General features: G+C 40.8%; 1 protein-coding gene across 3 annotated transcripts in view; it reads right to left on the bottom strand.

Annotated features, from left to right (window-relative positions):
* Positions 1-809: 809 nt before the first annotated feature.
* The window catches only part of tacc1 (transforming, acidic coiled-coil containing protein 1), a 106,189-nt gene continuing 87,171 nt past the window's right edge, over positions 810-19,827 (bottom strand). For all 3 annotated transcript variants that reach the window (XM_060909165.1, XM_060909164.1, XM_060909163.1), the window contains exons 6-13: positions 17,747-17,793; positions 13,605-13,697; positions 11,286-11,362; positions 11,153-11,196; positions 10,642-10,802; positions 6,094-6,200; positions 5,195-5,315; positions 810-4,273 (exon numbers count right to left, since the gene is read on the bottom strand). In XM_060909165.1, coding sequence (XP_060765148.1) covers positions 4,205-4,273; positions 5,195-5,315; positions 6,094-6,200; positions 10,642-10,802; positions 11,153-11,196; positions 11,286-11,362; positions 13,605-13,697; positions 17,747-17,793 — 719 coding nt within the window. In that variant the 3' untranslated portion in view covers positions 810-4,204. The remainder of the gene's footprint in view (positions 4,274-5,194; positions 5,316-6,093; positions 6,201-10,641; positions 10,803-11,152; positions 11,197-11,285; positions 11,363-13,604; positions 13,698-17,746; positions 17,794-19,827) is intronic.

Raw genomic sequence — 19,827 nt, 5'->3', positions numbered from 1 at the left:
TCAGCTCCAGGAAAATCTCCGTTTGGAGGGGTACGGAAGCCCTCCCCCTTCCCCTACCCCTCCGCGTTAACTGGGATTGGGATACCCCTACCCCTTCACGTGAACGCGCAAAATGGAGGGGAAGGGCCAAGGGGTTGGTCCAAGGGGTGAAATGGGATTCGGCCTAAACCCCACCTCAGTCTAGTCTGTTTTTTGGGGGCTTATTCTATTAACTGTTATAAAATCAGTTGCACAGAAAGTCTATTTTCTGTATTATGTGAAATTTCAGTAATAAAAAAATATATATTTTTATTCGTCCCAATGTTCTTGTCAACTCTGTTATGACACCATAAAATCCACAAAGACTTTTAATAATCCGCATGACACCCACACCGAGAGACGTCACTCAGAAACTTCAGAAAGGCAGGGAGGTATGTTATGTTTCTTCTCTCATTAATTTGAACAAAATGTTGAGGATACTGTACCAACAGTAGATTAATTATTTGTCAAATCCGTTATTGTGAAATTGGCGTGAATCTCTGACTCATTTTTTAAAAACAATAATATGATTAAAATCCATAAAATTTTGTTTGTATACATGCCGTGTGGTAACTAGTTCGAAGTTAGTGTGTGGAGTTAAGACACAAAATGATGGGAAACGTCAACTCTGTTATCATAGATTCTGTTGACGGATTGTCCGGTTTAACGATAACAGAGCCGACGATGACTAACAGAAAGTCGACACTTAAAATATACCCGCAATTGTAGAATGGGCCTTATATAAATGAGTCCATTTCATTTTAGCCAAAAATCAATAACAGGCAAAAGTATATGTTTGAATACCTTTAATTCAGGCAACACTTTATGCACAAAATATAGAATATAATAGAGAATGTATATATTAGTAAACATGATTTCTGTGCAGCTCTCTCTCACACTGTACAAACATGAAGAACATGAATACACACACACACACACACACACACACACACACACACACACACACACACACACACAGCCAGAATTCAGCGCTATAAGCATATGCACATATAAATCTTCACATCATCATCATCATCATCATCATCACTAAACTCCCAGTCACTCTTTAGCACACTGTTATGATTTCATTATGATGAACTGAAGAAAGAAAGAGAGGCAACAGGAAGAGGAAGGAAGAAAGGAAGGAGCGTCCACCACATTTTCCGTGCTTTCATGTACAACTCGTGCGATGCACAGAACGATGGGATCAACTCTCAGAGAAGGACACTTCTTTATCAAAGCCATCCTGAATGCGACTACGTTTTGCAGTGTAAACAAAAAAACCAAAGCCGTATATCAGCACGCCTGCTTCACGCACACATTTTGGCAGCTATTGCATATGACACGCAGGGGATTGTGGGATACGACACTGGCAGCTTGCCTGGCATCACTTTGGCAACAGGCACATAATCAGAGACGGATTGTCAGTCGAACAGGATTTATATAAAAATATTTTGTTCCTTCACAAAGGTGAAGCGTTCCAATACCTTTATCAACACACCCTTGTTGACTTTCCCTCACATCACACGAGTGTCTCTGGAGATACGAATGGAACACATTCGTTATTTGTGCCATAAAATTTGTTCACACACAAGCCAAGACACGAGTGTCCAATACACCTGATACAACAATAGTGAGAAGAATGTAATTGAAGAACGTTTTCTCAGAGTTACACTTAGACATGGCCTTGCTAGGCCACTAGAACGCTAATCAGCTGGTTTTTTACGTAATAAATTACAAAATACAGTAGTATGATGAAGATATTTACAATTTCCCTGCAATTTGTACAGATTTATTCTTTAAACTCTGTCCCAACTGCCTAACTAGCCAAATAAATACCTAGCATGCTAATGATCTCATGTGCTAATTAGCTATTAGCATAAAGTACCACAGTTTCATCAGCTGTCATGTACAGATCAGTAAAACCTGACTGAACAACTAATCCGATAATTTTCAAAATCATACCACAGCAATGCTTTCTGGATAAATTCCTGAAATCTACAATGCTAACGCTCATCTCCTGAATTTAAGCGAAGTCAACAAGGGCAGGTCAAAACCAGTACTGAAACACTGAGAAACACAAACACGGATCAGAGTTTCCAAGCAATGAAAAGGTGCTAAATTGCTGAAAAAAAAAAAGCCTCAAGTCCATTCGCCATTTAAGAAACGGTTCCTCTTGATTTCTGAAGTGCTTAAAGTGGAATTAGCGAAATGCTTTGAAAAATCATAAGAATTAAAGGGTTTTTTTCTACCTTCATAAAAAGAAGATTGAATAAAAGATCAAGTTTAATCACTTTCAGTTCATTTTGATTTCTTTGTGCGTCACACCTGATTAATTCTAACGTAACTAGCAATGCCATTGTTTTGTTTGACACATCACTGAATCAATAAGGGCAGAGCTTAAGTTACATTTAATTACATTAGCCACGACTAACCTCTCTTTTAACTTCCATATCGATGTAGTGGTTTTAATTACGCAATAAAATATTTTACCTCAGGTTGTCTTGCTGGCTAGCAAACTTAGCTACCTGTTTTAATGACACAATATGATCAATAGCTAATTTGTTCGTTAAGCTAGTGGCTAGCTATGTAACATGACATAGCTATCTGTAGAGCAGTAATGTTAATATTTCCCAGAGTAGCTAGATAATACTAGCACAGTGCTGAGTTAGGAAATATTATATTGTGTATTTTGTGCTAAACCATTAGCAGTGAAAAGAAAGGTTAGCGCCAGTGTGAATCCAATTAACTCTAAGCTCCGTCTTTGCTGAAGCAGAAACGTTTCAGACGTAATACAAGTCCTAACTATAGGATTAGTGCAGTACTAAATGTAACGTAAATAATCTATTAAAAGGTTAAATTCTGGAACACAAATCCCAGTGTGTGAACACTGACGCTAAGAAACGCTACACGCATAAACTTGTTAGCAAGATTTTCTCATTTTCGCACAAATTAACCGAACCATTAATCTTTATAATCATACAAAATAAACATGTAATAAATTCTTATTTACAATAAAATGTGTGCATTATGGGACTGCACTGGCACTGGTGTTGTAGAGCGAGGGACACTTTTATTAAACACACACACACAGCACAGATATTTGCCTACCATATTTTCCAGAGTATAAGACTTGCTGAAAAAGCTTTTGTTTGTCCAACTCTTACTGCTAACACAATGCTATATAGGCTATAATATGTAAATAAAATTTCCGAGGAACTTTTTTCACTCTGTTTTGCCAATTCCCATCAACTTACTAGAACTTTATGAGAGAAACAAAGAAAGGTCGGGGAGGAAACGGCTGTTCATAGCTGCTATAATGCAACTGGTGAAGTTTCATGGCCATTTCACAACACTAAATGTAACAAAAAATGGACAAAAGTACGCCATGTCGTTCTTCAACAGAGAAAACATTGTTAGTGTTGGCAAACTGCAGTATAAGAATAATAAAACACTTCATGGTGGTAACAGTAACTCTGATTCATCTCTGATTCATCACAACTACCCTGTCACTGATTATTTTCCTATGAGAGCATGCCCTATTGTGTTTTTATTGCTCATAAATCTTAGCACTGGACCTTGGTTAGCATCAGTTATCTCCTAGCAGTTATGTGTAATAATATTTCTGTTGGCATGATCTGTACTTTTGGTTGCCATGACAACTCTGATTTTGATGCCAAAAGATGGGATTGGGTGGAAAAACAAAAAGGTCTTATAGTCTGGAAAATACAGTCATCCTCTCTCTCTCTCTCTCTCTCTCTCTCTCTCTCTCACATACACACATTACAAAGTGCAGGTACTATAAGGAAAGGATCTCTCTCACACACACACACACACACGAATGGACGATACCCACAAACACACACACACACACACATTCGCCTCATGGATGAAATACACTGCATCCAAAAGCAGAGCCGTCACAAAGCGCAAACACATTCAGATTCATGACTCGTGTAGAAACTGCAGCTAGCGTTGACGATACGTGCAGACCGCCATATTAGCGTCTCTGAATCTAAAAAGTCTCTATTACAGGTGCTTTACTTGAGCTGATGTTGCAATTCCATGCTTTGGATGTTAGAAACATCCAGACATGCAGGACTAGGTTGGAGGCGGAGCAGTGCGAAGGAAGGCGGAGCTCAGTCAGGACTTAAGCTCGAAGCTGAAACCCCAGGGTGCTCAGTGTTCAGTTTGTTGTGCCAAGTTTGGCGATGAGTTCATCACAGATCTTTGTGAGCTCCTCGATTTCCTGATTCTGAGCAAAAACAGAGAGGGAAAAGAGAAGAGTAAGGAATGGAATCATGGCCTGTAAATGAATGAATGAATGAACGAGGATTGGGGTTTTTGTGTGTGTGGTTAAGAAGTCAGTATTGCACAATTTTCTTGGATTTTCTCCTGAATTTGGTCAATTCCCAAAGCTACCATAGGGTGAAGCCTAACACCTGCTTCACAAAGGCAGCATAAAAGGCACACTCAGAGGAAAGTGTTATCTGCCCTCTTCCACATACATTACATTATATTAATGGCATTTAGCAGACGCTCTTATCCAGAGCGATGCACAACATACCCAGAGCAGCCTGGGGAGCAGGTGGGGGTTAGGTGCCTTGCTCAAGGGCACTTCAGCCATTCCTGCTGGTCCAGGGAATTGAACCGGCAACCTTTTGGCCCCAAAGCTGCTTCATGAGCTCACAGATGCGCATAATTGCCTAGTGTCACTGTGATTGACAGGAGAGACAGCATACGCCCCTCCCACTCAGACAGCACCGCCAATTTTGCTCTCTTGGCTCCCAAAATAAACAGCTTTTAATACTCAAAAGTAAAGAGTTGGATAAAGTTAACTAAATTATCATCAAATAAAAAAAAACCCTCAATGAATATCAAACCTTGAGAACCTTTTCTGTCTCACACATAACTTGCTCATTAGGGATAAAATTGGTAACTTTTTATAACATTTATATCCAGAATTTATATTTTTCTGTAAAACTGCTTTTTGATGATGGTCACTGTTCAAAGTGCTGTACAAATAAATTAGAATTGAATTAAAATGAATAATTGTTATAGTACATAGCTTTGTACATCTCAGTGTGTAAGAGGATCTGTACTGATACTGTAGTCATAAAAAAAATAATAACGGGATTTAACTAAGAACCTTCTGACTAAAGGTTGAAATGTTCACCTTTTGTTCGAGTGCTCTGTCCAGAGACTCCACCTTCATCTGCTCCTTCCTCAGGCTCGCGTTCAACGCCACACACTCCGCATTTGCCCTCGCTCGCACCTGAGCGATCTCTTCATTTGCCCTGCAACACACACGTTAAAGATACATTTGGCGCATCCTGTGTACACACACCTACACGAACCATTTTGACCATGTACACTCACCGGCCACTTTATTAGGAAAACCCATACAACTACTATTTTATGCAGTTCTCTAATCAGCCAATCCCTTGACAGCACCACAATGTATAAAATCATGCAGCTGCAAATCAAGAGCTTCAGTTAATGTTTACGTCAAACATCAGAATGGGAAAAATTGTGATCTCAAAGTGTGACTTTCACTGTGGCATGGGTGTTGTTGCCAGATGAGTATTTCAGAAACTGTTGATCTGGGGTTTTCACACACAAGAGTTTAAAAAGAATGGTGCGGAAAACAAAAAACACTAAGTAAGCGACAGTTCTGTGAGTGGAAACAAACGCCTTGTTGATCAGAGAGGTCAGAGGAAAATGGTCAGATTGGTTCGAGCTGCCAGGAAGGATATAGCAACTCATAGCAACTCTTTACAACCGTGGTGAGCAGAAAAGCATCTCAGCATGCAACAGCAGAACACCACATTGGGTTCCACTCCTGCAGCCAAGAACAGGAATCTTAGAATCAAGAACAAGTTCCTATTAAAGTGGCCAGTGAGTGTACAGTACCATATATAAGTACTTAGTGATTGTCAAATACACATCACATTCAACACAACACACTAAGCGTACACCAGAGTTACACACACCTGCTCTAACCACAGTTGTGGGCTACAGACAGTGCGTTTAGTGAAGTGTGTTTGGTCTGTGTGGTGTGTTCCTGAGTCTTACTTGTCAAGTTTCTCCTCAGCGTGGATTTTCAGTGTGTTATAACGCTGCTCCTCCTGTTTGACACGTGCCAAATATTCTTGAGCGCACTTCTTCAGCACCTCCTCATTCTGACCATGACAAAAACAAAAGAAGATGAAAAACATCAGGCGCTAGTGTTAAAGTAAGAAGAGGTCACACAAAACTAGCATAATTCTACAGAGGCTAACACAAAAGCTAGCATTTTATTCAACAAATTAACAGAGAAACTAGCATTTTACTACAGAGGCTAATACAAAAGTTAGCACTTTATTAAACAAGTTAGCATAGAAACTAGCATTACACTGCAGATGCTAACACAAAAGCTAGCATTTTATTCAACAAGTTAGCAAAGAAATATTTTAGGGCGGCACGGTGGTGTAGTGGTTGGCGCTGTCGCCTCACAGCAAGAAGGTCCTGGGTTTGAGCCCCGGGGCCGGCGAGGGCCTTTCTGTGCGGAGTTTGCATGTTCTCCCCGTGTCCGCGTGGGTTTCCTCCGGGTGCTCCGGTTTCCCCCACAGTCCAAAGACATGCAGGTTAGGTTAACTGGTGACTCTAAATTGACCGTAGGTGTGAATGGTTGTCTGTGTCTATGTGTCAGCCCTGTGATGACCTGGCGACTTGTCCAGGGTGTACCCCGCCTTTCGCCCATAGTCAGCTGGGATAGGCTCCAGCTTGCCTGCGACCCTGTAGAAGGATAAAGCGGCTAGAGATAATGAGATGAGACTAATATTTTACTACAGAGGCTAACATAAAAGCTAGCATTTTATTGAACAAGTTAACAGAGAAACTAATATTTTGCTATCGAGGCTAACACAAAAGCTAGCATTTTATTAGACAAGTTAGCATAGAAACTAGCATTATACTACAGATGTAGGGTGACCAGACGTCCCGGTTTTACCGGGACAGTCCCGATTTGGGGTTGTGTGTCCCGAGTCCCGACAAAAGTCTGTCGGGACACGGATATGTCCCGGTTTTCGCCACTCGCGACGTTTGCGACTGAGCAGCGTGGGAATCATTAGCGGAAAATGTCTGCATTTACTATTTTGATGAATTGACAGGAATCGCAAACTTTCCTGGTTACTGCCCCCTGGCCCTGTGGCATGGGTGTTTATTTAGCCACATTATTCCAGACAACAGAACGTGTTGCCATGCAACAATAAAATAAACATTAACTGGCGCGAATGTTCTTTGTCTAGCAGCTAGCAGCAGTAATGCCGCAGCATTATGCCGAAAAGAAAATGTACCTTTTCCAAAGATTTACAGGGCACCTACCCCTTCCTCCGAGAGGTGCAGAACAATGCGCACAAAGCCTACCGCCCACACTGTAAGTGCTTTGTTCTTGTACTGAGTTGGGTAGCCCATGTTGCAAATGCTGTGCGCTCCTGTGGGGGCTTTCCTCGGGCTGTCGCCCCTCTCCTCCTTTATTGCTGTTTTGTTTGAGTATATATTCTCAAATCACTTGTCTCTTTTTTGTTTCTGTTTAACATACCATTCTGACAGTTTGGCCATATTGCTGTGTTGAACAGCTTGTTGCACCTTCCATTAAAGTGTTCACTTTTGTACACATCTTCTTGCTTTATTCATTCAGTTGTGGGGAACGGTTAGTAAGGTTGATTCTGACCTAGGCTATGTTGAGGTCACATATCTACTTTAAGTTCATGCTATAGTGCATACAATTTTAGAGATATAGTCTACATGTGCATATGCATTCTTCTTGGTGTTCTCACAAACAGGTGAAATAAATCAGTTTAAATTTGGCCTATGGACATAGCCTGGCCTATTCTCAGCCATTACAAAATCTGTTGTCTGACCATAATTTAACTGATCTGTATACCACTATGCTACTAGATAACAAAATGCCTGTTTGTTTTATTTCATGTGAGATGTTGATAAATGTGAGCTTCAACAAAATGATAAGAGCACCTCTCTGAGTGTCACATTTACGTAAAAAAAAAGGTGTGCGTGCACGAGCATGGTCGTGCGCAAAAGTGTCCCGGTTTCAGACTAGGGAAATCTGGTCACCCTATACAGATGCTAACACAAAATCTAGCATTTTATTCAACAAGTTAACAGAGAAACTAGCATTTTACTACAGAGGCCAACACAAAAGCTAGCAGTTTATTGAACAAGTTAACAGAAAAAACTAGCATTATGCTACAGAGGCTAACACAAAAGCTAGCATTTTATTGAACAAGTTAACAGAGAAACTAATATTTTGCTATCGAGGCTAACACAAAAGCTAGCATTTTATTAGACAAGTTAGCGTAGAAACTAGCATTATACTACAGATGCTAACACAAAAGATAGCATTTTATTGAACAAGGTAACTATTAACTTGTTTACTATAATGCTAGCTTTTGTGTTAGCCTCTGTAGTAAAACATTCTGAAATGCTAAACATGTTAGCTAGCATTATATTACAGGGGCTAACACAAAAGCTTTTGTTGTACTGAACAAGCCAACACAAAAACTACCATTATGCAGTATGCTAGCTGTCAACACAAAAACTAACTTTACAGTAAACAACTAGAAAGTTGCACATGCTGCATTTCAGAATAATTTAGCAAGCTAAGCATTGAAACAACTTCTGAAACAGCAATCATGTTAATCAGAGAATGCTAGAAAATGCTGACTGACACGTCTTATTAAAAAGTTGCTAATGCTAATAATAGTTCACTTATGCTAGCATGAATAGGCTGCCTAGCAAGCCAGCTTGAATATAACACAGGTAGGGTGGCCAGACGTCCGGCTTTTCAATGTCTTGTCTGGCGTCCGGCGCAGCATCAAGCCGGACGCACATTTGTCCTCCTTTTAGAGACGATGAGCGGAATTATATAATATCGACTTGCCAGACTGGAAGAGCAGAGTTCTAGAATAACGTTTTGTAGGGAAACTGCAGATCTGTGCTGCACACTAGTAATCTACAATAAAGAGTCTATTGCCGCTTTTCCACTACAAACGCGGCTGAGTCGGGCTGAGCCGTGCCGTGCCGAGTTGGGCTGAGTCGAGCTGAGCGGGGCTGTTGAAGTTGCATTTCGACTACAACCGCGCTGAACCGTGCTGGCTGGAAGTGGGTGGACACATTGGGTGGAGTTAGCAAAAGTGGGTGGACGTCAGGTGATGTCGTTAAGCAGCGCAAACAGTGACATCAGTGAGCTTTTAAGCGGTAGTCTCACGACCCGAATAGTAAACAATAAACATGGAGGACATGGAGTCGTTAGTGTTGCTGGTCTTGGTGCTGTGGCTTGTTGTCACCGACAACGCCAACAGATACTGGCAAGAGCGTATAGATGAGGCGAGGCGCAAGGCTTCAGAAATTCTCGTAATTCGTAATTCTCCTTCTTCCGGGTTTACGGTGTTTACAGATCCCAGCGTGCTCGCGGGGCGTGTGGGCATGTGAGGACACTCCTCCTCACCAATCAGCGCACAGGGGAGTGTCTGCTCACGCCCCTAGCCTCACTCGGCTCGCTTTGGCTCGCTTCAGCCCCACTCCAAAACGGTGCGAGTTTTAGGGGCTAAGCAGGGCTGAAGCGAGCTGAGTCGTGCTGTTCTTTGGTAGTCGAAACGCGAGCCGTGTCGGGCTGAAGTGAGCTGAAGCGAGCTGAAAAAGGGTAGTGGAAAAGGGCCATATGGCTCGATGTTTTTTGGCATGCAATGCGAACTCCGCACCGCGAGGCGTTGCGTTCTAGAACGCGTTGCGCTCTATCCTTTGACGAGCTTCCTGGCGCGTGCCTAGTGCCCTGCCCCCCTGGCCCTGGCTGGGACTTGGAAACACGAGTCTGTCCGGTAGACCAGCTGCTCACAACTTAACTTGTTAGGATATGGATGACAGTGCAAATGCACATCTACTATATCTACCTTAAGTTTAATTTCAGTGGTTTGTTACTCCACAATGTTTTTAATAAATACAAATATGGTGTTCTAGCCAATTAAGAGCTAATACATGAATTATAATAAATACTATGAATGCTTTAAAACGTTTTATAATGTTGCTGGTTATGTTGCCTATTTGTTCTTTGAGAATCTACAAATGTTGTGCTTTTTGGTACTCAGCACCTTAAGTTTAATTTCAGTGGTTTGTTAACTCCACAATGTTTTTAAAAAATATAAATACTGTGTGTTCTAGCCAATTAAGAGCTAATACATGAATTATAATAAATACTATGAATGCTTTGACCTTACTCTTTTTTCACCACAATCATAATCTTTAACCCTACAAAATTGCGATGTTGAGTTCACCAAACTTGAGTGACTTGCATAAAAATAATCCATTCTCAATCTTGTCACTGTGGTTTACATAAAAATTTGAGGGCTATGAATCAGATGGGATTTGCCATTATTCACCCTAAAATTGATTAGAATGCAGGAAATTGCATCTAAGAAATACAAAATTTTCTGGGGGAGGGCCCCCAGACCCCCCGTCCAAATAATGTCCTCCTTTTTGGTGTTATGGAAATGGTCACCCTAAACACAGGAGAGGAAGTGAGTGAGTTGTGAAGTGTATTTCTTCGTCAGTGTGTGAGACATTTACCTTCTTGAATCCCTCCAGCACGGTCTTCATGTTCTCGTAGCGCCGGAACAGGTCCGAGAGCGAGCGTTCGACTGAGTTGAGATCAGACAGAGCCTGATCCCGCTCCGTTATCAGCTGCTGGACGCTCTTCTGAGAGCCCATGTTCTTCCTCTGCTCATCTTCTGTGAGGTAGAAGAGGAGCAAGTGTGACACATAACTCCTTCCAGAACACACTACATACGGCCATGATTAAGGATAATTTTATTGAGTGTTAATAACGTAGATAAGTGATATCATTAGTTTACTGGCTAGCTAGCTAGCGTGTGTAATTCATGGTACTCTAGAGTTACTGTGGAATGAAAAGTGTATCTAGAATGCTCATCAGCTAGCTAGCATGTTACAGGAGGTAGCTAGCAAGTTCATGATTAGCTTAATGACTAGCTACTGTATAGTTCACTGAAGTGTATGATTAGCATCGTTAGCACCAGTGTGTGCTTAGTGCAGGAGTGTTAGCAAGCTAACCATGACCCACCGATCATCTGTGCTACCGTCTTCTCATACTCGGCCACTATTTTCCTGTCAGAAAACAAACACACATGCGCTCGTGTATTTTTTTGCTCATGGACTCATTGAAGAAGAAGTGCGTTATGAGACTTGTGGTTTACCTCATCTCCAGCACCTCCATTCTGCTCTCCTCGTATTTCCTCTTCCACTCGTTTGCCTCGATCTCTTTTGTGATTATCTGTGAACGCACAACAAACACATAATAAACACACACACACACACACTGTATTAAGCTGCATCTAATAAATTTTTGAACCATCTAGTTAGCTTAGCATGCAAGTTTGGAAGCTAGCGTTTCCAGTTACCATGTGAATATGTGCTAATAATTAGCATATCTGATCAGCTAAAAATATTGAACCTCTTTGGAAAAGTCACACACTGAGCTCTTCTTCTGAGCAAATTCCCGTTACACAGCAACATTCAATGCTAACGCATTGTCATTTACTTTATAAGGCGCTTCATTTTACCGTATCACACTGCAAAAACTAGCCATCCTAATATAAGGAAAAACATAATAAATTTGAGAACATTTAGACTATAATCAAGTGAAATAATCTGCCAGTGCAGTAAGATAATTACACTTGGTAAGACATCTTAGAATAAGTTGGTTGCAATCTAGAACTAGGTTTAATAATCTCAAAATTGGTGTCTTGTTTTCTTCTAATAAGAAATGCTAGATCAGGGCTTTTCAAAGTGTGGGGCGCGCCCCCTCTGGGGGGCGCCAGAGTTCTTCAGGGGGGGCGCAACGTGAGACAAAATGGATCGATTTTTAGTACCTAAAGCTACAGTGAGTGAAGAGACAAAGTCTGGGCCAAGCAAAAAAACAGAGCCTCCAGGATGTTGCGATTTGCAACTTCAGCACAAATTCAACCAATCCCCGCGAATTCAGGGCGGTGTTGCAATTATATCCAATCACCGCAACTTTCCCGCAAATTTGACCAATCATTGGCGTCGTCTTGAGGTGACGTCGACAAACTACCTTCTGCCTTACTTCCGTGTGTTCAAGAGAAGCAGCATGCGCGCAGTGTTGCCAGATTGGGAGGTTTCAAGTGCATTTTGGCGTGTTTTGAACATATTTTAGACTGGAAAACGTCAGCAGTATCTGGCAACACTGAAAGTGTGTTATGTTTACAGTGAAGGACTGTGTGCACTTTATTTTTTTTTACTTAATACAAGAAATTAATGGATGCCAACATTTTTGCCAAAATGGTATTTTATTTTCCATTGTTTAGGCAGCTTCAGCATCATACTGTTAGATTCTGTTCAAATTGTTTTTTTCTTCTATGAAGCCTGAGCCATTTATTTTATTAGTTTATAATTATTGTTTAATTTAGTCTTCAGGAGAGACTGACTGCACACAGTACTAGTATTAATAGTTTTTTTTCTTACATGAAAGCTGAGGCATTTATATTATATTTGAAGGTAACTTCATGTTGTGCTGTGAGGTTCTCTGCACTTTAACTTTTGAACCAACAGGTGTATTTGGATAAGTAAAGCCTATTTTTCTGCATTTTTGTAGTCCTGGTAATCTTTTATATTGGTAAAGTTGTTTATAGGACCATTTCTCAGTGTCTTTGTTTTTTTAATCAATAGTTTTTCAGTAATAACTTAATATTTAACATATCACTCAATTTTAATCACAAAAAGAGAAAATCGCAACAATTTCTCGCAACTTTCACTTCCTCCCGCAATGTAATTGCAACGAAAACCTAAAAAACACCGCAACTTTCATCGCAATTTTTTTTTGGAAAACCCCCGCAACATCAGACATTTTAGCCGCAACAATCACAAAAAAGGCCCACGGAATCCTGGGGGGACTGAAAAAAGAAGGAAGTATGACCACGATTATTTAAAGTTTGGATTTTCATGGACTGGATCTGAAGATGCTCCACTGCCACAGTGTGTTGTCTGCCAAGAGGTGCTAGCTAACGATGCTATGAGATGTTTAAAATGTGTAAAACAAGATGTTTTAAAAAGCACAGATGTTTGAAATGTGAAAAAGAAAAAAATAATGTGTACAACAACCATTTTTTTAAAAATACGAATGGAACATTAAGTATAGCAACAACAAAAATTGTAAAGGGGGGCACGGTTGTTTATTTGCTCTCCGAGGGGGGGGCTGACTCTCCCACACTTTGAAAACCCCTGTGCTAGATCGTTTCAACTATTTTCAAGATATTTTCACTTGCTAAGATATTTTTTGCAGCGCACCGCTGCTATGCTAATAATGCTAATTTCTGCTCACATGGCTGTAGGATTTTCACTGTTACGTCAGTGTCATGCACCTGTTGGAGTAGCACACCTACTGTTAACACACTAACAGCTAGGCTAATGCTATAATGCTAATATAGATCCCATTTCCTGGTTTTAGAGCTGTGTTATATTGAGATGTCTGAAATTATTATTTTTATTAAACCAACCTCCTCTCTGATGAGAGTCAGAACAGCAGCTTTGTCTATTTCACTGAGCGCGATGGAGTCAAGGTTGGGGCTGGTCTTCTCCAAGCTCTCACTCTATAAAACACAATTTTAAAAGCACTTTAGAGGCATTAAATCGTTTGACATTTTAATAGGAACACTTCAGTAACACTTTGCGATCATATGTCCTTGTTTATATCTCAACATCACTATAACTGCTTATATCCATTCATTCATCTTCAGTGAGCTCTTTATCCTGGTCGGGCTTTGAGGTGACTCTGAAGCCGATCCCTGGAACCCTGGGTATGAGATGGGAATACGCCATGGATTGACTGACTGTTTTTAAAAGGAAAAGTAGGAATTTTCACAGAAACTTTGCTGCCTTGCAGCTCCCTGGTTCGATCCTGACCTCAGGTCACTGTCTACATAGTGTTTCACATGCTGTCTCCATGTCTTTGTGAGTTCCTCAGGGTTCTCCAGTTTCCTCCTACCTCCCAGGTGCGGTGTAGTGCACTGGCTACACTGTAAAAAATGTAACTTGCAAAATTGTTGAGTGAAAAAAGGATTTTAAGTTGAATGAACAAATTTCCCTTCTAATTGCTCAAGTAACTAAAAAAAAAAAAAAATAGTTGAGACGCCTTTCCTTCGCCACAAGTTCATAGGAATTGGAAAATTAAGTTAAGTGAACTTATATATTCAAGTGCTGATTGACGATGTTAAATTAACTGATGCCACTGCGCATGCGCACTTCACAAGTTCGAAAGTTTCAACGGTCGGGTGGAGTGAGAAGTCCGTGGAAACTGACACGAGACGTTGTATAGGAGTCTAGACTAAGCTTTCCTCAACAGAGGCCAGGGAATTCCCTCCTTGTATGTCGGTATTTGTTTCTGTTTGTGTAATAATAGGCAAAGTGAAGTAGAACTTAAGTGTTGAGAGGTTTGTGTTAACTAAAAAATGTAATGCACACAATCATTGTACAAAAAAAAAATAGTCAAGCCAACTTAAAAATGTAACGCAACCTGCTGCCAAAGGATTTTGAGCAAACTCAACTTAGAACCATGATGTGCCAACTTGCTCTTTTAAGTTAATTGGCATTATTATTTCAATTTATTTCAACTAAACAATGAACTTCTAAAGGCAAGTCAAGTCAACTCAACATAAAATACTCTTCTATGTGAACTTAAAAGAACATTTTGGGGCGTTGTGGCTCAGGTGGATAAGGTGCCATACCATAAATCCGGGGACCCGGGTTCGGTTCCGACCTGAGGTCATTTCCCAATCTCTCCCCATCTCTCTCCCGCTCATTTCCCGTCTCTACACTGTCCTATCCAATAAAGGTGGAAAAAGCCCCAAAAAAGAATAATTTAGGATAACAATGTTTTTTGTGCCAACTTGCTTTTCCAAGTTAATTGGAATGATTATTTCAACATCACAATTTGAATGCACTGAACTTGCTAAATAAAGTAAGGTCAACATAAAATACTCATCTGTGTCGACTTAAAAGAGCAAGTCAGCACAACTATTTGGCCCGGAGTTGAGTTTACTCAAAATCCTTTGGCAGCAGGTTGCATTACATTTTTAAGTTGGCTTGACTAATTTTTTTTTTTTTACAGTGCATGATAATTTGCTCCTACGTAGGTCTGAATGAGTGTGTGGAGACGTGTGCATGGTGCACTGCGTCTCATTCAGGGTGTATCCCTTCTTGAACCCAACTGGCATTCCTGGGATCGGCTCCGGAGCCACATCAATTCTGAATGGGATAAAAATTTAACATCTGCCTCTAGACTTCCATTATAAATGATTATATAGTGATCAAGCTTTCGGTTCTCTCTCTCTCTCTCTCTCTCTCTCTCTCTCTCTCTCTCACACATACACACACACACTACAGATACTTGTAAGTCACTTCAGATGAAAGTATCTGCCACATCAAGCATAAATACTCCGTGTGTGTGTGTGTGTGTGTGTATATATATATATGACATGGTTATTAGTAGGTGTCCTTGGAGAGATTAGGATGTGTGTGCAGAGTTAATCTACTTTACGGGACATGATTATGTTTCTCGGGTGACACACACACACACTTCCTACAAGCGATGCTAACCAACTTCATCTCTCCCAAAGGCACAGCTCAGCTACTTCCTGTGTATGATTTAGGATCCAAATGACTGCAAGCATGTTTTCATTTGATTGTGGTGCAAATTTTAAATGAATACCCAAAAATTAAATTGTAATCGTGGGTGTGTGTCATCAGAATGGAGATGGAGCACACACACACACGCATCATTCATTCCAAACACTCTGTTTCCTTTCTCTGTTTTTTTTAAACATCTTCTCTTTACATCTGAGCACTAAAGCGATTTTCCTTCAGAGGATTTACACACCCAGTCACTCGAGCGCTGAGGGTTGAATGCTGCCCACAGTGCGTGTATAAGCAGTGATTGACACTCCATCAGACACTTCACTTGTTCTGATTGGCTGTTTTGATTCGGGCACAGTGGATATTTGCAAATGTCATTAGGAGCACTAGGTGGAGCCAGAGCTGCAACCTTCTTCTTTTTCTGGCTGCTCCCGATTAGAGGTCACCACAGCGGATCTTTCGTCTCCATTGCTTCCGGTCTTCCACATCCTTCTCTACCACACCTGCCACTTTCATGTCCTCTCTCACCACATCCATGTATCTCCTCTTTGGCCTTCCTCGTTTTCGTTTGCCTGGCAGCTCCATCCTCAACATTCTCCTTCCAACATGCTCTGCATCTCTTCTCAGGATGTGCCCATACCATCTCAGTCTCATCTCTCTTAGCTTAATTCCCAAGCTCTCCACATGCACTGTCCCTCTGATGTGCTCGTTCCTTATCCTGTCCAACCTCCCATCGCAAACCTTAACATCCTCAACTCCGCCACCTCCAACTTTGCCTCCTGTCTCTTCGTTAAGGGTACGGTCTCCAATCCGTACATCACAGCTGGTCTCACTACTGTCTTATACATCTTACCTTTCACTTTTGCTGGGACTTTCCTATCACAAATGACTCCCGAAATCCTTCTCCAACTGCTCCACCCCGCCTGCACTCTCTTTCTCACCTCACTATCGCAGCCCACATTTTCCTGCACAGTTGACCCCAGGTACTTGAATTCACCAACTTTCTTTACGTCTACTCCTTGCATCTTTACTACACTCTCATCCCCGTTCTCACTGATGCACATGTATTCTGTGCATCAATGAGAATGGGGATGAGAGTGTAGTGAAGATGCAAGGAGTAGACGTAAAGAGTAGACAATTTTTAGCAAATATGAAAAAATATTTTTGTGTTATCTACTGCAGCTTTAATGTACGTTGGATAAACAGATGCATTTTGATCCCACAGTTAAATTTCAGCAAAGAAATATAAAAAGCAATGCTTAAAAAAGCTCATCGGCTGTCCACCGCTAGCAATCATGACTGCTTCATGAGGATGTGCAGAAACGCAGATGGGTCGCGAGGTTCACACCAGAGCGACAAAGCCAACCACAGCGGCGGCACGAACGGCCCGGTTGAGCGGCCACGGAATGTCTGGCCTCGTGAGCTCTCGTATACTATTCTCCTGATGCCAAGTGGTGCACAAAAGTGCCGCAGACCTGATGGGTATGGAAGTTGCCCCGCAATGACAACTGCCTTATCGAGTGATGCCATCCGTTGGCCATTTGAATGATTCGCCATTGACCCTGTTGAGTTCATCTGTCACACTGCACCGAAAAGCACCCTGCTGCCAGCGCCTTACTGGTGATGTACAATTTAACCCAATAGCTGGAACCCAGGCAGGTGCTACCACTCCGGGTCACAGCGGACCTGGGAGTAATGGTGATTAAGGGGTAACTCCACTTTCCTCAGTATTCAAGTCCTCCCAGACCTGAGACTCACCACCGGTTGCAGTTTAAAGTCATACCCAGGACTTAAAAAAGCACATACCAAATTAAATGATTATAAACAATGAAAAACAAGCTTAAAGCATTAAACAGCTGTTATAATTTAAAAAAAATCAAGGCAGTGCACAAGTAGATGAGAGCGAGTCATGTTGCCATGAAATGTTGATTTGAATCTGCAGAATTCAAAGGGAAAAAAATTTTAAAAACAATGAAATGACTGCTGTTGTGAGACAACAAATACTTACAGGTGTGCAGATCTCCTTCTCGGGAAAATGATCCTTCTTCACTAGGTCTAAAAAGTGAGAAAACACACACACACACACACACACACACACACACACACACACACACACACATGCTTGTCACTCATACAAAAAACACTGTAAACAAATTGTAGTGTCAGCTATATTCATGAAATCTTTAAGTCTTATGCTGCATTTGACTAGAAGTCATAATTCATCATTCTGACTAGGAAAAAGTAAAAAAATTCCTCCAACTCAGATCTCCTCAACTCTGATATTGAGGAAAATGATCCAATATTACATATCTGTGAGTGGCAAAAGTATGTGAACCTCGAGGATTAGCAGTTAATTTGAAGGTGAAATTAGAGTCAGGTGTTTTCAATCAATGGGATGACAAATCAGGTGTGAGTGGGCACCCTGTTTTATTTAAAGAACAGGGATCTATCAAAGTCTGATCTTCACTACACGTTTGTGGAAGTGTATCATGGCACAAACAAAGGAGATTTCTGAGGACCTCAGAAAAAACGTTGTTGATGCCCATCAGGCTGGAAAAGGTTACAAAACCATCTCTAAAGAGTTTGGACTCCACCAATCCACAGTCAGACAGATTGTGTACAAATGGAAGAAATTCAAGACCACTGTTATCCTCCCCAGGAGTGGTCGACCAACAAAGATCACTCCAAGAGCAAGGCGCGTAATAGTCGGCGAGGTCACAAAGGACCCCAGGGTAACCTTCTAAGCAACTGAAGGCCTCTCTGACATTGGCTAATGTTCATGAGTCCACCATCAGGAGAACATTGAACAACAATGATGTGTATGGCAGGGTTGCAAGGAGAAAGCCACTGCTCTCCAAAAAAACATTGCTGCTCATCTGCAGTTTGCTAAAGATCACGTAGACAAGCCAGAAGGCTATTGGAAAAATGTTTTGTGGACGGATGAGACCAAAATAGAACATTTTAGTTTAAATGAGAAGCATTATGTTTGGAGAAAGGAAAAACACTGCATTCCAGCATAAGAACCTTATCCCATCTGTGAAACATGGTGGTGGTAGTATCATGGTTTGGGCCTGTTTTGCTGCATCTGGGCCAGGATGGCTTGCCATCATTGATGGAACAATGAATTCTGAATTATACCAGTGAATTCTAAAGGAAAATATCAGGACATCTGTCCATGAACTGAATCTCAAGAGAAGGTGGGTCATGCAGCAAGACAACAACCCTAAGCACACAAGTCGTTCTACCAAAGAATGGTTAAAGAAGAATAAAGTTAATGTTTTGGAATGGCCAAGTCAAAGTCCTGACCTTAATCCAATCAAAAAGTTGTGGAAGGACCTGAAGCGAGCAGTTCATGTGAGGAAACCCACCAACATCCCAGAGATGAAGCTGTTCTGTACGGAGGAATGGGCTAAAATTCCTCCAAGCCGGTGTGCAGGACTGATCAACAGTTACCGCAAACGTTTAGTTGCAGTTATTGCTGCACAAGGGGGTCACACCAGATACTGAAAGCAAAGCTTCACATACTTTTGCCACTCACAGATATGTAATATTGGATCATTTTCCTCAATAAATAAATGACCAAGTATAATATTTTTGTCTCATTTGTTTAACTGGGTTCTCTTTATCTACGTTTAGGACTTGGGTGAAAATCTGATGTTTTAGGTCATATTTATGCAGAAATGTAGAAAATTCTCAAGGGTTCACAAACTTTCAAGCACCACTGTATCAATAATTATGCTTACACGAGTGTGTAGAGTAAGAAATCACCTAGGTTTAAAAAAAAAAAGCATACAATGCAAAAATAATTTAAAATATAATTTAGTTTAATTAATTAGAAGTCTTATGTATTATTATTTTGTAATTATCTATTCTTATGGAGCATTTTTACATTTTAGTACTACATATTACAGAAATCTTTAGCTTTATATTATTTTGTTCTTCTGCAATCTTTTGTTTTTAGTTTATAATGTTACATAGGATGTGAGATTTTATCTTATGCAATAAAAGACCTATGAAACCTATGAAAGACACGTTGCACACTATGAAAGAAAGCAGTAGGATAAAAACCTTCAGGAAAAAAAAAACCTC

This window comes from Neoarius graeffei, chromosome 25, assembly GCF_027579695.1.
Source record: "Neoarius graeffei isolate fNeoGra1 chromosome 25, fNeoGra1.pri, whole genome shotgun sequence".
NCBI lineage: Eukaryota > Metazoa > Chordata > Actinopteri > Siluriformes > Ariidae > Neoarius > Neoarius graeffei.
The sequence above is the reverse complement of the archived record's forward strand: the minus strand, read 5'-3'. Positions and strand labels throughout refer to the sequence as shown.